The sequence below is a fragment of the Crotalus tigris genome, unplaced genomic scaffold (genome assembly GCF_016545835.1).
Source record: "Crotalus tigris isolate CLP2741 ecotype Arizona unplaced genomic scaffold, ASM1654583v1 scf7180000018923.2277400, whole genome shotgun sequence".
Taxonomy (NCBI): domain Eukaryota; kingdom Metazoa; phylum Chordata; class Lepidosauria; order Squamata; family Viperidae; genus Crotalus; species Crotalus tigris.
In genome coordinates, this window is record NW_024097276.1 from 1,220,698 (window position 1) to 1,239,295 (window position 18,598).

The 18,598-nt window shown below is 36.1% G+C and overlaps 1 protein-coding gene across 1 annotated transcript in view; it reads left to right on the plus strand.

Annotated features, from left to right (window-relative positions):
• Positions 1-12,266, plus strand: part of ATR (ATR serine/threonine kinase) — a 52,648-nt gene extending 40,382 nt beyond the window's left edge. Inside the window, exons 38-47 of the mRNA XM_039357417.1 lie at positions 486-718; positions 1,295-1,429; positions 3,061-3,261; positions 4,254-4,397; positions 5,291-5,441; positions 5,591-5,747; positions 6,246-6,399; positions 8,015-8,166; positions 10,284-10,389; positions 11,919-12,266. Coding sequence (XP_039213351.1) covers positions 486-718; positions 1,295-1,429; positions 3,061-3,261; positions 4,254-4,397; positions 5,291-5,441; positions 5,591-5,747; positions 6,246-6,399; positions 8,015-8,166; positions 10,284-10,389; positions 11,919-12,092 — 1,607 coding nt within the window. The 3' untranslated portion in view covers positions 12,093-12,266. The remainder of the gene's footprint in view (positions 1-485; positions 719-1,294; positions 1,430-3,060; positions 3,262-4,253; positions 4,398-5,290; positions 5,442-5,590; positions 5,748-6,245; positions 6,400-8,014; positions 8,167-10,283; positions 10,390-11,918) is intronic.
• The last annotated feature ends 6,332 nt before the right edge of the window (positions 12,267-18,598 follow it).

The window sequence follows — 18,598 nt, forward strand, 5'->3', positions numbered from 1 at the left end:
GCTAAGTATGAATATGTAAGACTGAGTAAGATTGTGAGGTCTTGTGTATGAGAAAGGAGAGAATAATACTTTAGCTGAAAAGGCAGATATCAAGTATAGCTAATCTAATCCAATCCAAATCTAAAAAGAGAGATATATTCTTTTTATCTCCATTTTTAATATGTTTTGGTCAGTCTATTAGATGTTGATTTAAAATGCAGAGTAATAGTTATTAAAGAATTATATTGAATAAAATGATATTTTCTGTAACTTGGTGAAATGACTTGTATGAAATTTATTCCACACAGGTATATGACTAAAGAAAATATGTTCTTGTGGGTGTTCAGCAGATTTTCAACATGTAGCTACAGAATAAAGGATAAAGAAGGGTGATCTTTTTAGATGTACTGTAGATATAAAAAAAATGGGGATAAGTTTGATTTTGAACTGTGTACATGTTTCTTTTTTCCATTAAATAAGATACTGATTTGCATTGCTTTGTCTAGCTGGTCGCCATGATCGTGCACAAATGAAAAATGACTTGGCTAAAATTAACAAAGTGATTACAGAGCACACACAAGTCTTGGCTCCTTACCAATTTTTGACAGCGTTTTCTCAGCTGATTTCCCGAATCTGCCATTCACATGATGAGGTCTTCCTTGTTCTTATGGCAATCATTGCTAAAGTTTTTCTAGCTTATCCTCAACAAGCTATGTGGATGATGACTGCAGTATCTAAGGTAACTTCATAAATGTTGTTCCATTTTTGATTTAGCTAGAAGTTCCCCCTATAGGCAGTATTAAAACAATTCAACTTTTGCACTTGTAGAGATGTTTCCTTGAAATGTTTCTTGTGACCAACAGTTTTATATATATCCCAGGTAATCAATCCAGAATGAGAAAAAATCATGTAATTAAGATATACTGTACTTTTATTTTCAATAGCCCTCTGCAGGTAGTGAATCTACTTATGTAAAAAGTATGTTGGGAGTGAAGGTGTGTATGTACAGTCTACTTGTTTTCCACAGTGCTCTTTCGAGGTCCCATATCTAAACTGAGATAGATGGCTATGCAGCAGAAGAATTGCTCAGCTTTTGTGCCTTTATTTTGTTTTTGTGAGTGTGAGACTTACCTGAGATTTACATTAATGCCTTTTACATGTCAGGCAAAGATATTTTCTTTGTCAGGCTTTAACTTCTGAATTTATTTTGATGCAATTGTTTTGTTGTAATTTTGTGTGTGTGTTATTGTCAATTGCTCTGGAAATTTTGATTTGAACGATAACATTGAAACTCAGTAAACTGAATTTTCTGCAGTCATCCTATCCAATGCGGGCCACCAGATGCAAAGAAATCTTAAACAAAGCTATTAATATGAAGGCATCTTTGGGCAAGTTTATTGTGGATGCAGCTCGCCTGACGGATAAACTCCTAGAACTGTGTAACAAATCGGTAATGCATATACTGCACGAAACTAACTCATTTTCTATAATTTAATATTCTTGATAGATTAACAGTGTTTATTTTGTGAAAGCAGAGTATTCATTTTAGTGTGTTCTTTATTCTAATCTATAAATGTTACAATCTATTATAAAGGATTGGACTTAGACTTGTTCAGGCTGTGGATTTTGTGGATTTGAAAACATAACCAAACTAGGAATTGTTGAGTTAAATCTAAACAAAATCTAAACTAATACCATCATAATAAATGCTCTTAAATATGCTTTAGATAATTAAAAGAAGTTTTTTATTATTACATTGTTTTATTATTACCTGCATCGATAATAAGAGAATATTTGTAACTCAGGGTTGAAATGAGGGATCCATGGTGCTCTCTGAGGTTGGTTGTTTTCTTCCAGACATTTCATTGCCCACACTAGGTAACATCATCAAAGCTCTGGTTTGGATAATGAAACGTCTGCAAGAAAATAACCAAGCTGAGAGCACCATGGACCTCTTGGAAACAACTATTGACCACTTATAGTCAAAGTGGTATCCAGCTAGATTTCTTGTACTCCCAAAAGGAAAGAGCAAAAGAAGGGTGAGCAGAGATATTTTTCAGTGCGAACCCTGCCCCTCCTGCCAACTCCAAACTTTTTTAAAGCACATTTTGTGATTTTTCTAAAAGTTACTTTTTTGAAGTGAAATTAAAATCTGAGAATACTTTGTTAGCCAGTACTTCACACAAAATGTGTCCTTTGTTTATTTAAAAAAAATGGCATAATTGCCTTCATCCCCATAACCAATAATGATTGTTCTTTTGTTTTATAAGGATTAAAGTGTCAAATATCTAATTTTCTAAAATAAAAATTTAATTAGTTTAATTATTTAATGAAATAATTATTTAATGAAAAACCTTTATTGTATTGTTCTGAAGTATACCAAGTACTGAAACATAAAATTCCAGTGAAAAATTAATCACCTACTTTCAGGTGATTGCCTTTATTTCATTTAGAGATCCTTCGGTAATTCTGGGACATCATTTATTTTCCCCATTTTTTTCTAACTAATTGCCCCCTCTTTTTTGGCTAACTTCTTGACAGTCATCACTATCATGCTGAAATAATTGGTTAATTGCCATGTTTATGCACAAAAGACTGAGGGACCTACTAAAGGAATATTACCAGGTGTTTTTATTTTTCAGTCATTTGCCTTAATTATGTAAGATTTCAGTTTATTATACACCTGTATGATAGATAGTTCCTGACTTCATCAAAAGACTATCAGGGATGATAGTCTTCCAGGACTATATTACATAGAGTTGGAAAGGAAGGCTAATAGCTGAAAATTGTGCCCCCTTCCCATTGATGGATACATGATGTCGACTGGAGAACATTAGTTCGATATCATATATTTTCAGAAGATAGGAACACTTAGAAGATTTTTAGTAGATTTATTCAAATATATTACTATATTATATTAAACCTATCAATAATGCTGCATTTTGTTCTGGGGTTGAAATTAGATCCTAAATTAGGTAATGATGAGTTTGAAAAAACCATATGGACATTAAATTTATACTTAAAATTAAGATAATTATATGCTTGAATGGTTGGTTTCATTACTTTTTACCCTTTTTTCAGGTCGAAGGAAACACATCCACTTTAAGCATGGCTATTCATTTCAAAAACCTCAAGAGGCTGGTAGAAGACCAAACATTTAGTCAGATTCTTATTCCTTTGCAATCTGTAATGATACCAACTCTTCCTTCAATTCCTGGAACACATTCCAATCATGATCCATTTCCTGGATGTTGGGCTTACATTGAAAGTTTTGATGATACAGTTAGTATCTATTAATCCTTGTTTGTTTGCTTGTTCAGTTTATATAATTGTTTCACTAATAAGATGGGCAGCATATAAAATTTAATAAATATTTAGTACTTATCTCACAAATGTGACTCTGGATGGCTCACATCTATTAAAAGAACATTGAGAAAAATAAAGAAATGCAAATAAAAACAAAGGTATAAAGCCATTATTTAAAAAATATTGAAACACAAAAATATAGACACAATCTACAGCAGAGTACAATCCATCACTTTCAGCTCTACATCCAGATCACCAAATATGGAGACAAAGCTACATCTTCCATAAGGCCAGCAGCATTCAGGCCAATCTAAGCTCAAGGAGAATCATGTTCCAAAGGTTGGATATCACAATGGAAAAGGCTCCTAAACTTATTTGTATTTTTATAATTTAGCCTAAATTTACTTTCCAAAATTTACTTTCTCTTGGAGCCAAGGTAAAATAGAAAAGGGGAATTAAGTCTTTAAATGAAATTATGTCTTAGCTTTATGTCATATTTTTTCTTCAGGACCTCAAGGCAGCAGGTAGTCGTCCTTGACTTATGACCACAATTGGGACCAAAATTTCAGTTGCTAAGCGATGTAGTGGTTAAGCAAGTCATGGCATGAGTGGACCTGATGTTATCATTTTTTACTGTAGCAATTAAGTGAATCCAGCTCCCCTCCCCCCCATTGGCTTTGCTTATCAGAAGCCTTGGGAAGATGCAAGTCATGATCACATGACCGCAAGACCCTGAAATTGTCATGAATGTGAGCCTGTTGCCAAGTGCCCGAATTGTCATTACATGATCCCAGGGATTATGTGATGGTTGTAACCTTGAGAACAGGTAATATCATTTTTTTTAGCACCATTGTAACTTTGAACCAATGAATGGTTATAAATCAAATACTATTTTCCTCACAGTAGCAACATATCTGTGGGGTATGTTGGCTGAGACAGTGTGAACTATGCCTCTTTTTTTATTGTAGGTTGAAATTCTTCCATCTCTTCAGAAGCCCAAGAAGATTACTTTAAAAGGTTCAGACGGAAAATCTTATATCATGATGTGTAAACCAAAAGATGATCTTAGAAAAGACTGTCGACTCATGGAATTCAATTCCCTCATAAATAAGGTTAATTTCTAAACAGATTTCTGAATGTATGGCAAACTTGCTGCTGACAATCCACTAAATGTTTTCTTAGCATCAGCGTTATCAGTGAGAATGTTTGTGTATAATGGTTAACCAGAATTGATTAACTCAAATATGCTTGCTTGCAGTTCCTCTTATTGTTTGTCCCCATTCTAAGCGACACAGGCTTATAAATCAGTGTCTGTTACCTGTAAACTGAGAAGACTTTCTGGTTTTAATCAAGCCTGATTTAATACATTGAGTAATGGTCTACTTTCTAAAATATGTAACGTGTTTTATGAAAAGCTGATTTTGAATATAAATCTCGGTAAAACTTGCTAATACTATAGTGGCACTGATGGAAATAAATGTGTTTAAAATCTAGTCATATATATGCTAGGCTTTTTATATGCTTAAAAGGAGCCCATATTATTTGTCTTTCTATATTTATAAAGTCATTTTGGTTCTTGTTTGCCAAATTTTGAAAGAATAGGAACAGTGATTTTATTTTAAGAAAGATTCAATATTTTTGTCAAAATTACTGTTTTCTGTTAAAATTATTTTTGTAATTCTGTTTTAAATTTTTAAGTGCTTAGATGGTCTTGGTAGACAGAAATATTGTGCAGTATATAAACTTTTAATAATATTGGATTGTACTTAACTTTAACTCCCTGAACCTTCTTTAAGAGATCTTTTTTTAGGAAAAATAAAGCAATTGATGTTTGCGTATGTGTTTGTATATGTGTATATAAAAGTGTTTGTGTGTACACACACATCCTTCCTAAAAATACAAACCCTTAATTTTCGATTACAAGAGACAGAGAAATGAATCAAAGTAAAAATTAAAGATACTGTTTTATATTAATCTTATGGAGCATGCCATGTTCCTACCCTAGTGTTTAAGAAAAGATGCAGAGTCACGAAGACGAGAACTCCACATCCGAACCTATGCTGTTATTCCTCTGAATGAGGAATGTGGAATCATTGAATGGGTGAACAACACTGCTGGTTTGCGAAATATCCTAATCAAATTATACAAAGAAAAAGGTAAAATAATGATGATGTAATCTTTTAAAAGTGTGAATGAAAAGATAAAGTGGAGGATAGGGAAGGAGAAATAGTGAATACAGTCACTCTTTGCAATGCTTCACCACCATAGAATATGCAGCCTAATTATATTCATTTTTCTTTTATAGGCATCTATATGACTGGTAAAGAGCTACGTCAGTGTATTATTCCAAAGACAGCACCTTTATCTGAAAAGCTGAAGGTTTTCAAAGAAACTCTACTTCCTCGGCATCCTCCAATTTTTCATGAGTGGTTTCTGAGAAAATTCCCTGATCCTACCTCGTGGTCAGTCTTTTTTCTATAGTTAATAGGTGTTGAGTGGTATACTAAATAAATAAATAAAGTTTGAATTACACTTTAATAATATCTAGAATTTAAAAAGAAAATCTGATTGCCTATATAATTTTTGAATTGAAAAATTGAAAGACTTTATAAGTATTCCTTGGCTTCCAAATATTTGTTTAACAACCATTAGAAGTTATGACAGCACTGAAAAAAGTGACTTACCACTCGTCTTTGCATTTATGACCAGCCCTCACATTTATGACCATTGCAGTTTCTCCACAGCCAACATGATCAAAATTCAGGCACTTAGCAACTTAACTACCACCTTTTTTTTAGCAATGAAGGTTCCATTCCCAAGTGGGGTCATAAGTCAAGGACTGACTGTAGTAATCATAAACTATACATTTTTTATGTTTTTGTTGTTTTGTTATGCAACCAACAATTATTACAAAATGATCAAGCACCTATAAGGTATCTTGATCTTTATTTTTTCTGTAGGTACAGCAGCAGATCAGCTTATTGTCGTTCCACTGCAGTTATGTCAATGGTTGGATACATGCTGGGTCTTGGGGACCGTCATGGAGAAAATATTCTGTTTGATTCTCTAACTGGTGAATGTGTGCATGTAGATTTCAACTGTCTGTTTAATAAGGTGAGCAGCTAAATATTAAATTTAAAATATTTTTATTTCAAAGTATGTTGGCGAAACAATTACATCTGAACTGCAGTCATGATTACTCGAAGTAGTCTTCAAATTTTTCCAGGCAAGTTTAACCTCCAGTCTTTGCAAACAATACTTCCAGTATAAAAAATGTTCTTTTAACTTCCAGGGACAAAATGTATCAATACATAGAGAACAGTTAGTTCATTTATTTAAAACTATCAAGACTTTCTTTAAGGGTAGACATCCTCCCAAAGGGGGGTACTTCAATGGGAACAATGTTTCATCTGCAACCCAGAACAAAATCAATATGATCTGGAGGTTCTATCAAACCATTCTGAACTATCCACATTTAGCTGAAGCAAAAGCTAAAAATCTTAGCTACTTCAGGTTCTCAACAAAACAAACTCTGGATGAGGTGAGTAGGCCAACACTGGTAATAAAATCTCTCTCCCATCTCCCTCTCATCAGCTTCTGGAAGTGTTTATGCACCCAACTCTCCAACCCATCATCCTTCCAGCATTTTCCCTTCTCTCTGCCTTCCTTGAGCTGCTAATACCAATACCTTAAGTCAGTGCTTCTCAAATAGTGGGGCGCGCCCCCCAGGGGGGGCGCGAGGCTCCGTAAAGGGGGGCTCGTTTGACCTCGGCAAATACTGTCATATTGGATTTCTAGATCGGATCATCCGACTCACTTGCAAGCGGCAGCCCGACACGGAGGACAACATGACCGCCAACGCACGTGACACATGCAAAGGACCCGATTGGATAGACATGATGCTCTATCCTGATTGGCCAAACCCGCCCGTGTGACTTTTAGACCCGGAAATCGGTCCTCTGTACAGAAAAAAAAAATTTACGGTCGCGCGGGGGGCGCGAAATGTTTTCTTCTTCCTAGGGGGGCATGACAGAAAATAATTGAGAAGCACTGCCTTAAGTGAACTTATCCCATTGGCCTGCCTAGTCACTTATTTTTCCCAATCTTTCCCCCCGATCTTTGATGCTAGCATATCGTATTGATCTGGCCTACATTAACTTCCTTCAAATCCCAGTGTCGAACAGCAATGCATCATATCACATCAGGCTAACCACCCCTAATTTTCCTCGCTTCATTCAGCTGCCAATTTCTAAAAACAGCAATCCCCAATCTTCCCAGCATCTTTCTTCATTTCCTTCCCTTTCTCTCTCCAACTGTCAATGTCCTTTGATTCCCACCCCCCATAATCACCCAAACGCTTTTGCCTGGATCAGATCTACCCTGCTTAGTTCCATCACAGACCCACCTGAAACATTAGTTTTGATGTAGCCATGAATCATTTAAAAAAGCTGTCCCATGTACTGAATATTTTGCACATCCAGTAATAAAAATCACAAATACGGGTTTTATTTTTATATTATATTTAACATTGGTTAATAACAAAACATAATTAGCCTTTCTATACCCAAACACCAAAGTAATTTGGAAAGGAGTGAAATATGCTGTAATTAACATTATAATAGTATACTTTATATAAATTGTTTTGTATAATTGCATAAGACAAACAGAATATGAATCTACTGAGAGAAGCATGAATTACTGAACATATTCTTTTTAAATTCATTTAAAGGGAGAAACTTTTGACTTTCCAGAAATTGTTCCATTTCGCCTTACTCATAACATGGTTAATGCGATGGGTCCAATGGGCACAGAAGGGCTCTTCAGGAGAGCTTGTGAAGTTACCTTAAGACTTATGCGTAATCAGAGAGAACCACTCATGAGGTAAAGAAAGAGTGCACATAAAATTATTACACTTAATTATATCAACTTCAATTTTTTATTATTGCCATGCTTCATTGCATAACTATTTAGTTGTGTCCAACTATTTGCGATTCTGTGGGTCAGGTCTCATATCTTCCGATCTTGTACTATTTCTTTGAGTTTTTCTATGCTCTGGCTGGTATCAGCTTTGATGGTGTCCAGCCACTATATTCTTTGAAAGCCTAGTTTCCTTTTACACCAGCGTTTCTCAACGTTTGTGTGATGGCAACCCCATCACACAAACGTGCCGCGCATGCGCAATGCTCCCATGCGTGGCGCGCATGCGCGGCGGCGCCCCCTGAGGGGGAAAAATGGTGGATCGCATTGTTTGGCGACCCCCGTAAAATGGTCGATCGACCCCAAATGGGGTCGCGACCCATAGGTTGAGAACCGCTGTTTTACACAATGCACAAATAAGGCTTGTAATATTCAGTGGGTAATACTGCTCTTAAATATTTTTTTTCTTTTTCTCTCTTTGTTAGGAGAGTCATGCAATTATAAACAATTGTGCTAATAAGAAAGAGAGCTGCAAATAATTATTTTGTGGTTATTTCTTCTGGATTTGCTTATGGTACTTCCCAAATAAGAATTGGAAAATGATTTGCAGTGGGAAAACTGAAGTAGATAAAGTCTAGTTACAAACTTTCAGCTCAGAATCAATGCACTTATAACTTTTTAAGGCTCTTATAGAAATCTAGAAATAATATTATGTACACAACAATGTGAAATCACAATAGCCAGTTCATTAGCTGGTATTGGCCTTCATATGCATCAAGTTCTTCTCAAGAACCTAGGATGTCATAATGTATTGACGTAGTGTATATACATATATATGCATCCTAGTGATGTGGCCTTTTGTAATTGACAGGTGGAAAGTTTGTCATTGTGCCAATAACCTCTGAGGCCACAATAGCCAGTTTATGCCATGTTCAACTTTAGTTTTCAGATCTTGATACTTGATCTCTTCCAATTTTTTGTCTCCTCTATTTTACATCCCCTGATTATGAGCCAGCTATTTACACTGGATTTGGCATTTTTATCAACCTAATGAGTCCCTTCCAAGGACCCGAGATGGGTAGATGTTGTTTTTGATTGTATTAAAGGTGTCATCACAGAATATAAACCATTCCAATAAAAGCTGCCTTTTGCAATTGATGATTTTGTCCATGCAGTGTGTTGAAGTGTTGCTCCAGATGTTTTGGGATTGTGTCCAAGGCACCTATTACAACTTGTAACCACAATTGGGCCTAAAATTTCTGTTGCTAAGTGAGACATTTGTTAAGTGAGTTTTGCCCCATTTTGCAACTTTTCTTGCCACAGTTGTTAAGTGAATCCCTGCAGCTGTTAAGTTAGTAACATAGTTGTTAAGTGAATCCAGCTTTCCCAGAAATTTTGTCAGAAATTTGCAAAAGGTGATCATATGACCCTGGGACACTGCAATCATCATAAATATGAGTCAGTTGCCAAATGTCTGAATTTTGATCACAGAATCTTGGGGATGCTGGAATCATAGATTGAAGAACGGACATAAGTCACTTTTTCAGTGCTGTTGTAATTTCAAACGATCACTAAATGAATTCTTGTATGTTGAGGACTACCTGTACTATTGATAGTATCTCTTCTTTCTTTTGCCATAGTAGTTCTACTTCTATTTGCAGGTCCTTGCATTTTGTGATTTCTCTAATTCTTTCTCTTCTGTTGCCTCCACCTCTTGCCACATCCATTATCTAGACATTTTTGTCTTATCAACAATTAATATCTGGGTGTCCTGTGGAAGGCATTTGTCTGTCTGAATTCTGAAGTCCCATAACACTTTAGCATTTTCATTTTCTATCACTTTGTTTATTTTGTGGTCATACCAGTTCTTGCTTGCAGGCAAATGGGGTTTCTTGCAGATATTTCAGTGCACCATTGTTGCTACTTTGTCATGCTGTTGTTTGTAGTCAGACTGATTATTATTATGATTATTATTTTATAATATGCTGTTCTACTCCCATCAAATTTGGGTAGTAACTGAATCTAATGAGATTTATTACAACAAATGCAACTAAAAATATTTTGTTCCCTCCCAAATCTAGTGTTTTGAAGACTTTTCTCCATGATCCCCTTGTGGAATGGAGTAAACCAGTTAGAGGCAATACAAAAACCTTAGTAAATGAAACTGGAGAAATTGTCAATGAAAAGGTAAGCTGGTAAAACCCAGGGTTAAAAAGTCAAACTTTGCACTGGACAGTAAACAAATAAAAATAGACACTATAAAATTAAGCAATATAATCTTGCTTTGAATGATAACTGAATTTATTCAAGAAGAGCAAACACAATAGGAACAGATATCTACAAGAGTTGGAAACTTTGACCTATTTGCTTTTCATCAGGTCACTCTCATATATTGATAAATGCTAGCAGTTTAAGTTTTTATAAGTATTTCATTCATTAATAGTATTTAGAAATATTTAATTTTGTGATGGAGATTAATTCTTATGGTATAAATAAAAATGATACTTAAAATATTTGCTGGTCTCATTTAAAATTTATAGATTATACTTTTAATGTTTTTAATTAGCAAAATATACATACAGTTATCTTTTTTTCCCATGCCTTCAAGTCCTTGTTGATTCCTGGAACAGCCTTCCAAGATTTTGGAAATGGTTTTCCATTGCCTGCTTCCTAGGGCAAAGACACAGTTACTGGCTCAGCTAGTTTTATGCCTAAGGTGTCTCCCAGTTAATAGCCCAATATCTTGCCACTACCCCAAATTGTCTCTGATAAATCTAGAATCTTCCAAAGCATATTTTAAGCATACTCAATCCACTGATTCTTATCAGTTTTAATGAAGAATTTAAAAAACTGAAGAATTCAAAGTTAAGTTTGAAACATACTCGTTTTGAAATTGCCTATTCTTTAATATCTATCAATAAAAACTAAATAATTTATGGAATTGTATCCTATTATTAATACAGTAGGCTCTCACCATAATATATGCAGCAGCTGTGGTTATATTACACACATATTGAGCATGCTATGATGAATCATTTTTTCAGGTAACACTGAAATTAGAGGAATTATTGTAGCATGAAAACAACTTTTGGGTTGTTTGTGGCTAAGCTACTGTCCTTCAGACATCCATATTTTCTGATAGGAAAATGACTAACAGAGGTTTAACCAGCTCTTTTGACTGCTGGGATGGGGATAAAATCCTAAATCCCCCCCCCCCATTTTCCTTTTTACCTCTGAATGGGAAGATGGGGGTGCATGTCAAGTCTCTTAGGTCCTGTCTGCAATGGTGTTGACCGTAATTTGTTGTTGATTTTAAATTTTTTAATATATGTAAATTAATGTACATGTAAGAGTAATGTAAATTAAGTATCTGTCAGTAAGTGACAGTCTCCCAATATTTTAAGATGGTTGGGTATGTATAAATAGTAGATGCTCCCAGTGTTTACTAGGTAGCTGTAGGGTTTGTTCACTATGCTAAACCATAAGATAGTTGGATTGATTTAATGTAATATGTATACATTATATAGTATGTAAATTGTAATTTATGGCTCAGTACATAGTATATAGTACTCAGTTTTATATAATTCAATAACCCACAGCGAAAACTCAAGTCTTTTATGTTGGAAAGAGAAAGATAGAATACTTACCACTAAAAATTTAGCTTCTAGTGTACTAATGACATCTTTTTCTTACATAGATTATTTTTTGTTTTTCAGGCCAAGACTCATGTGCAAGATATAGAGCAGCGGCTGCAGGGTGTAATAAAAAACAGGAACAGGGTAAAGGGCCTACCATTGTCAATTGAAGGACATGTTCACCATCTTATTCAAGATTCAACTGATGAAAACTTGCTGTGTCAGATGTATCTTGGTTGGGCACCATATATGTGAAATACTGTAATTTGCAGACATTTTTTTTAAAAAAACTTTAGTAAATTCTGCTAATGCAGATCAGTTTATATATAAATATTGTTGTATATAAATATTGTTTCCACTGATACAGTGGAAATTCTGTTTATAGAATTTATTCCAATAAAAATGTTTGACTACAAAATGCATGTTATTCTGTTTATCACAATGCTGTTTCCACAAGCTTAATAATAAAATAATGAGAGGTCTTTGAACTAAGAATATTAAAGAATTATATGAATGACAATATAACATTTTCATTCCATTATCAAATAGTTGTTGCTGTTAGCAAAGTTTTTTCACATTCATTTGGAATCTGACTACCAGAAATTAAACAAATTTTCTGTATCCTCTATTTCAGCACAATTGATAATAGTCTTCTGTGACATTCTTTCAGGTATCTGAAAATTAATGTCAGTCCCTACTAAAGCCTTCAGTTCTAATAGCTAAACATGTCTGGCTCCTTCAATCTGTTCATCAGATTTAAAGATTTTTGTGTCCCTAATATTCTCACTGCCATGTCCCAAATTCATTTGTTTGAATCTTTAAAAAGTGGTAACCAGAGCTGGAAACAATATTTTAGATGAGATATGGTGAACACTGAAGCTAACTATATTATAATAGTCATATGCATTCATCTTTTAACAGTATCATCACTAAGATAAATTATAGAGTCGGGGTTAGAAAGAAATGGGCAATAAATACTTTGTGCAGGTATTATAGATGTGATGTTTGTGTTCCCATGTGCCCCAAAGCACTTAAGAGAGTAAGTCTGAAGCATTGCACAACTGTATTAAAATAAGAATTGGCTTCACTTCCAGTTAAACTAATTTCCTCCAGAATTTCATTTTATAATAATAATAATAATAAAGTTGGAAGGGACCTTGGAGGTCATCGAGTCCATTGTTCTGTCAGGAAGTTTCTCCTTAGTTCTAGGTTGCTTCTCTCCTTCATTAGTTTTCATCCGTTGCTTTTTGTTTTGCCTTCAGGCGCTTTGGAGAATAGTTTGACTCCCTCTTCTTTGTGGCAGCCCCTGAGATATTAGAACACTGCTATCATGTCCCCCCTCATCCTTCTCTTCGTTAAACTAGACATAACCAATTCCAGCAACCTTTCCTTATATGTTTTAGCCTCCAGTCCCCTAATCATCTTTGTTGCTCTTCTCTGTACTCTTTCTAGAGTCTCAGCATCTTTTTTACATCGTGGTGACCAAAACTGGATGCAGTATTCCAAGTGTGGCCTTACCAAGGCATTGTAAAGTATTAATACTTCACGTGATCTTGATTCTATCCCTCTGTTAATGCAGCCCAGCACTGTGTTGGCTTTTTTGGCAGCTGCAACACACTGCTGGCTCATATTTAAGTGATTGTCCACTAAGACCCCAAGATCCCTCTCAAAGTTACTACTATTGAGCAAGGTACCCCCTATACTATACCTGTGCATTTGGTTTTTCTTGCCTAAATGTAGAACCTTACTTTTTTCACCATTGAATTTCATTTTGTTAGATAGCACTCAGTGTTCAAGTCTGTCCAGATCCTCCTGTATCCTAAGCCTGTCTTCTGGAGTGTTGGCTATTCCTGCCAGCTTGGTGTCATCTGCAAATTTAATGATTTCCCCATCTATCCCCTTGTCCAAATCGTTGATGAAGATGTTGAAGAGCACTGGGCCCAGAACAGAGCCCTGGGGCACCCCACTATATACTTCCCTCCATGTAGATGCGGTTCCATTGAGGACCACACACTGAGTACGGCCGCTCAGCCAGCTATGAAACCATCTGGTGGTGATGCTGTCTAACCCACATTTTTCTATCTTATCGGGTAGTAGGTTGTGATCTACTTTATCAAATGCCTTACTGAAGTCCAAGTAAATTATATCCACAGCATTCCTCTGATCCACTAATCTTATCACTTGGTCAAAGAATGCAATAAGGTTTGTCTGGCATGATCTGTTTTTGACAAACCCATGTTGGCTTTTAGTAGTGATTTTGTTTGCCTCTAGGTGTTCGCTGATTTGTTGTTTGATTATCTTTTCCAGAATCTTCCCAGGTACTGAGGTCAGGCTGATAGGTCTATAATTTCCTGATCCATTTTTTTTTCCTTTTTTGAAGATGGGAACTACATCAGCTCTTTTCCAGTCCTCTGGTAGTTCCCCAGTGCTCCAAGATCTTTGAAAAATATAGTTCAGTAGTTCTGAGATCACATCTGCCAGTTCCTTGAGAACCTTGGGGTGTAATCCATCTGGTCCTGGTGATTTGAACTCGTCTAGGCTGGGTGCTCACTTACCATCTTCTTGCCTATCTTAACGTGTTTTCTATACTGTTTTATACCTATTTTTAATAGGTTGGTCTGTTTTTTCCCTTTGTGTAAACACAGATGCAAAAAACGAGTTAAATAGTTCTGCTTTCTTCCTATTGCTTGTCATCTTCTTACCACTTTCACCCACTAATGGACCAATCATTTCCTTCACTTTTTTTCTTGTTTTTTACATGTTGAAAGAAGCTTTTTTTGTTATTTTTTGACTTTGGTTGCAAGCCTTAGTTCATTATGAGCCTTAGCTTTCCTCACTTCATCTTTGCAGGCTCGGGCTATTTGCTGATATTCTGATTTAGTTATGTGCCCCTCTTTCCACTTTCTATACTTGTCCTTTTTATCTTTCAATTTATCAGAGAGTTCTTTATGCAGCCATGCTGGTTTCTTTTGAGAGCTGTTATTTTTCCTCTTTGTTGGTATTGTGCTGGACTGGGCTTTTATTATCTCACTTTTCAAAATTTCCCAAGCTTCTTGAGTTGTTTTCCCCTTAAGGATTCTCATCCATGGAATCCTTCCCAAGCCCTCTCTAAGTTTATTGAAATTAGCTCTCTTGAAGTCCAAGACTCTAGTTTGATTATGTTCTATTGCTTGTGCTTCCATTATGTTGAATTCCAATATTGCACGATCACTACCTCCCAAGGTTCCTGTGGCTTCAACATCCTCTATCATTTCATCTCTGTTAGTGAGAATTAGATCCAAAATGGCTAATCCCCTAGTTCCCTTCTCCACTTTTTGTGAGGCAAAGTTGTCTGCTAGGTTTGTCAGGAATCTGTTTGATCTTCCACTTGGAGCAGAGTTTGTCTCCCAGTTGATGTCAGGGTAGTTAAAGTCCCCCATTACATACCTTAATTAGCTGACTAGCAAAAAGTTCATCTATTTCCTCTGTTTGGTTGGGTGGCCTATAGTATACACCTATGGCAATGTCATTTTTTCTCTTTTATATTGACCCAAATGCATTCGAGACAGTTTTCATCATTGTTGTGCTCTATTTCTGTAGAGATGTAGTTATTTCTTATATAGAAAGCAACTCCACCTCCTCTTTTATTTGGTCTATTTTTTTTAAATAATTTAAATCCCTCTAGCTGTGTGTTCCATTTGTGGGTTTCATCCCACCAAGTTTTCGTAATGGCAACAATGTCATATCTGCCCTCATTTACCTGAATTTCTAGTTCACCCTGTTTGCTGTTCATACTCTGTGCATTGGTGTATAGACATTTGAGTCCTTTATGACCGACCCTGTTTACTTTCTACATAACCTGTGTGGTGCCTGAGTTCCCCTATTGTCTTACCACCTATTTGTCAATTATGTTACTGCACTTAAGATACATTAAAATCCACAGCTGTTTCTAGCTGGTGTCTTTCCCCTGAAATAAGACTCTATAGCCCCATGGAATCAGTGAAAGAGAAAAGGAAGTTAATTCTTTCTCATGTCTCAAAGCATTTCTAAATATTCAGAGGATTTCTGCGCTCCAAATGATCTCTGGAAATCTTCTATTTACCAGACACTCGCAGTGAGCTATTTTAATTGGCCAGCTCTCTTTGCAATGGTTGTAGTTTTGGTTAACACCATCATTATCGATGTATAGATAAAGGACTGATGGGTATGTTGTCCAGAACCCATTTCTCATTTCCAAAGTTAGGACCAGGTCTAATGTGTGGCAGAAATGTAGGTTGAGCCACTGATAAGTCTATAATGCCACTGCAGTTATAAACCCTCAAGTTACCTCTAATCTCAGCAAAAAGAGATTAAAATCAGCCAGTACCAATAGTCTGAGCAAATTCATATCTGTAAAATCAAGCAGCTCAGAGAGGGATGGAGTCATGCCTCTGAGGACTATATAAGAGCAGGAACACCGTAACGTTCCTTGGCTGAACCTCATATGCCAGTGTTCATAATAGCCAGGATTAATCTAGCACACAATTGCCATAATACCTCTATTGCTTGAGATAGGAATAAAGCAAGACATGAGCCTCCTGGACTCATCTTAGTAAGAGGGGCTTATTATTTAGCCGGCTCTTAGCAGCAAATACGAGCAATGCCTTCTCATCCAGAATTGAGTCATCAACAAGCCTGGATTTATTACCAACCTACTATTTAAAAAGCACCAACTTAAACCTGGCATGTCCAGCAATTTGGTTGCCTAACTTGGGTTAAGATTTGGAAGAGGGATTGGAACTAGAAACGAAACAAATTAACAATCTGGCGTCCCCTAGAATTGCCCAGGCACTTTCCTACCCTACTACTCCATGCCCTTTCAGCTACCTCATAACCCACTCTCCCAGGTACCCAATGTTTGTAGAATTCCTTGAAAGAAATTCAGAGACGAGGTTCGGAGTAGCAGAATAAAGTTTCTTTTATTATCAAAGTTGAGTTTAGTAAAAGAAAACGGTTTGCAAAGCGTGGTGAAACTTTAACCATGCACTCACAAGAGTTGCAGGGAAAAGCCACACCTCCTACAGAAGCTAACAGCAGTTATACCCCTCCCTATCTCCTCCTATACCTACGTCAGCTATTCCTGACGTGGCAGGTCACAAACCTATCAGACGACACAATTATCCTACCTTACCTCCTACTTTACCATATATGGGTATTCTTTTGTTTTCTACATGTGGACATTCCATTCCATACCTAGTTCCAGGCACGTACTCAGGTTTTCCCGCACATGCTCAATGAGCCTGTTGCTGAGTAGAAAATTTTAAACTTTTCTAGAACCTTCCCATTCAATTCCCCCATTTCTTATTTGGTCACTAGTTTAATATTTTCTTTTATTTCATTTAACCTACTAGTTTCTTCTTTGGTAGTTTTCATTGGATGTGAAGTATTCATATTTTCCAACAACTGGATTTGGTCCTCAATTTCTTTTAATACCATTATGGACTTAGCATTTTGTTGGGCTTGTAATATACCGTGGACTGAACTGTTTACTAGGTTCTTTATTACTGGAATCAGACAAGGTAAACAGAGCCTGTTTCCAATTTCTGAATATTCCTCCCAAGAACCCTTCATCATCCAATATCCCTGTCCAAGTTTGTACAGGTACATGTGCAATTCTAACCATATCTTTCGTTATCTGGTTAATTACCATGCCTGAATCGTTAATTTGTATACAGCAATTTGTTAAATTAAATTTTCCACAGACACCTCCTTCCTTAGCCAACAAATAATCTAAAGCCAAGCGGTTTTGCATAATATATGTTCTGGACAAAACACTTTCTTTAGCCAACTTAGTTAAAGCCTCAACTGTTCTATTGGTTATAATTTCTACTACTGCTTGTAATCGGATAATTCTGTTTAACATATAAATTGGGGTCCTATACCCCCAACTTCCATCTTGGGCCCATGTAGCTGGATCATAATAAGCAATTATTCGTTCGGGTGGCCATTCATCATCTTTCCAATTCCCAATTTTTAACCCTTCTCTCACTTTAGCCACAGATCGCCTTACCAAATTTCCCACATGTTCATAGGCAGGGACACCCAATAATTGTCTTCTTTGTAATGGCAAGAGGAAGAAAGAGGGTTGTATAGCACCCAGAATACAAGACCCAAACCATCCAGCAGGGAGAATATTATATGCAAATGCTCCGCAGATCCAATATAACCCATCAGGAGTGGTCCAGAGGAGGGTATCGTTTTCAGGATCTTTTAGGAAGGCTAGCTCGGGAATTAAAGATAAAGAGTTGTTAGGGACACTTTGATTCGTTTGTGATATCCAAGTATTGTTTTCCCAGGTATTCAAACAGCGCATGAACCCCATAGGTTTAGTTCTCCCACTATGGTTACTCCTTGAGTAACATATATTGCCCACCAGGTTAATGGACATCCTCCAAGTTTCATTATAGGTGTTCTGGTAAGTGAAATTTCCTTTCCATTTCTCAATTTCAGTATAATTAGCTTCTCTAGCATGCCATGGCCATTCATCTCCCATATTGGTTCCCCCACACACGAAGCAATTTTTCAGCATTAACTTCTGAGCAACCTCTTGGGCTAAAGCGATAAACATATTTTTAGCCTTTGGTGGAACAGGGAGACTATTAAATTTTGCAATCTCTTCCTGATATTCCCAATATACTTTTACTGGCTCTGAAGTTAACTTTGTTGAACTCACTTTTACTATAATATACCCATATGGATCTTTTCCTCTTCCATTTATACCAATACCAAAATAATAAAAATTA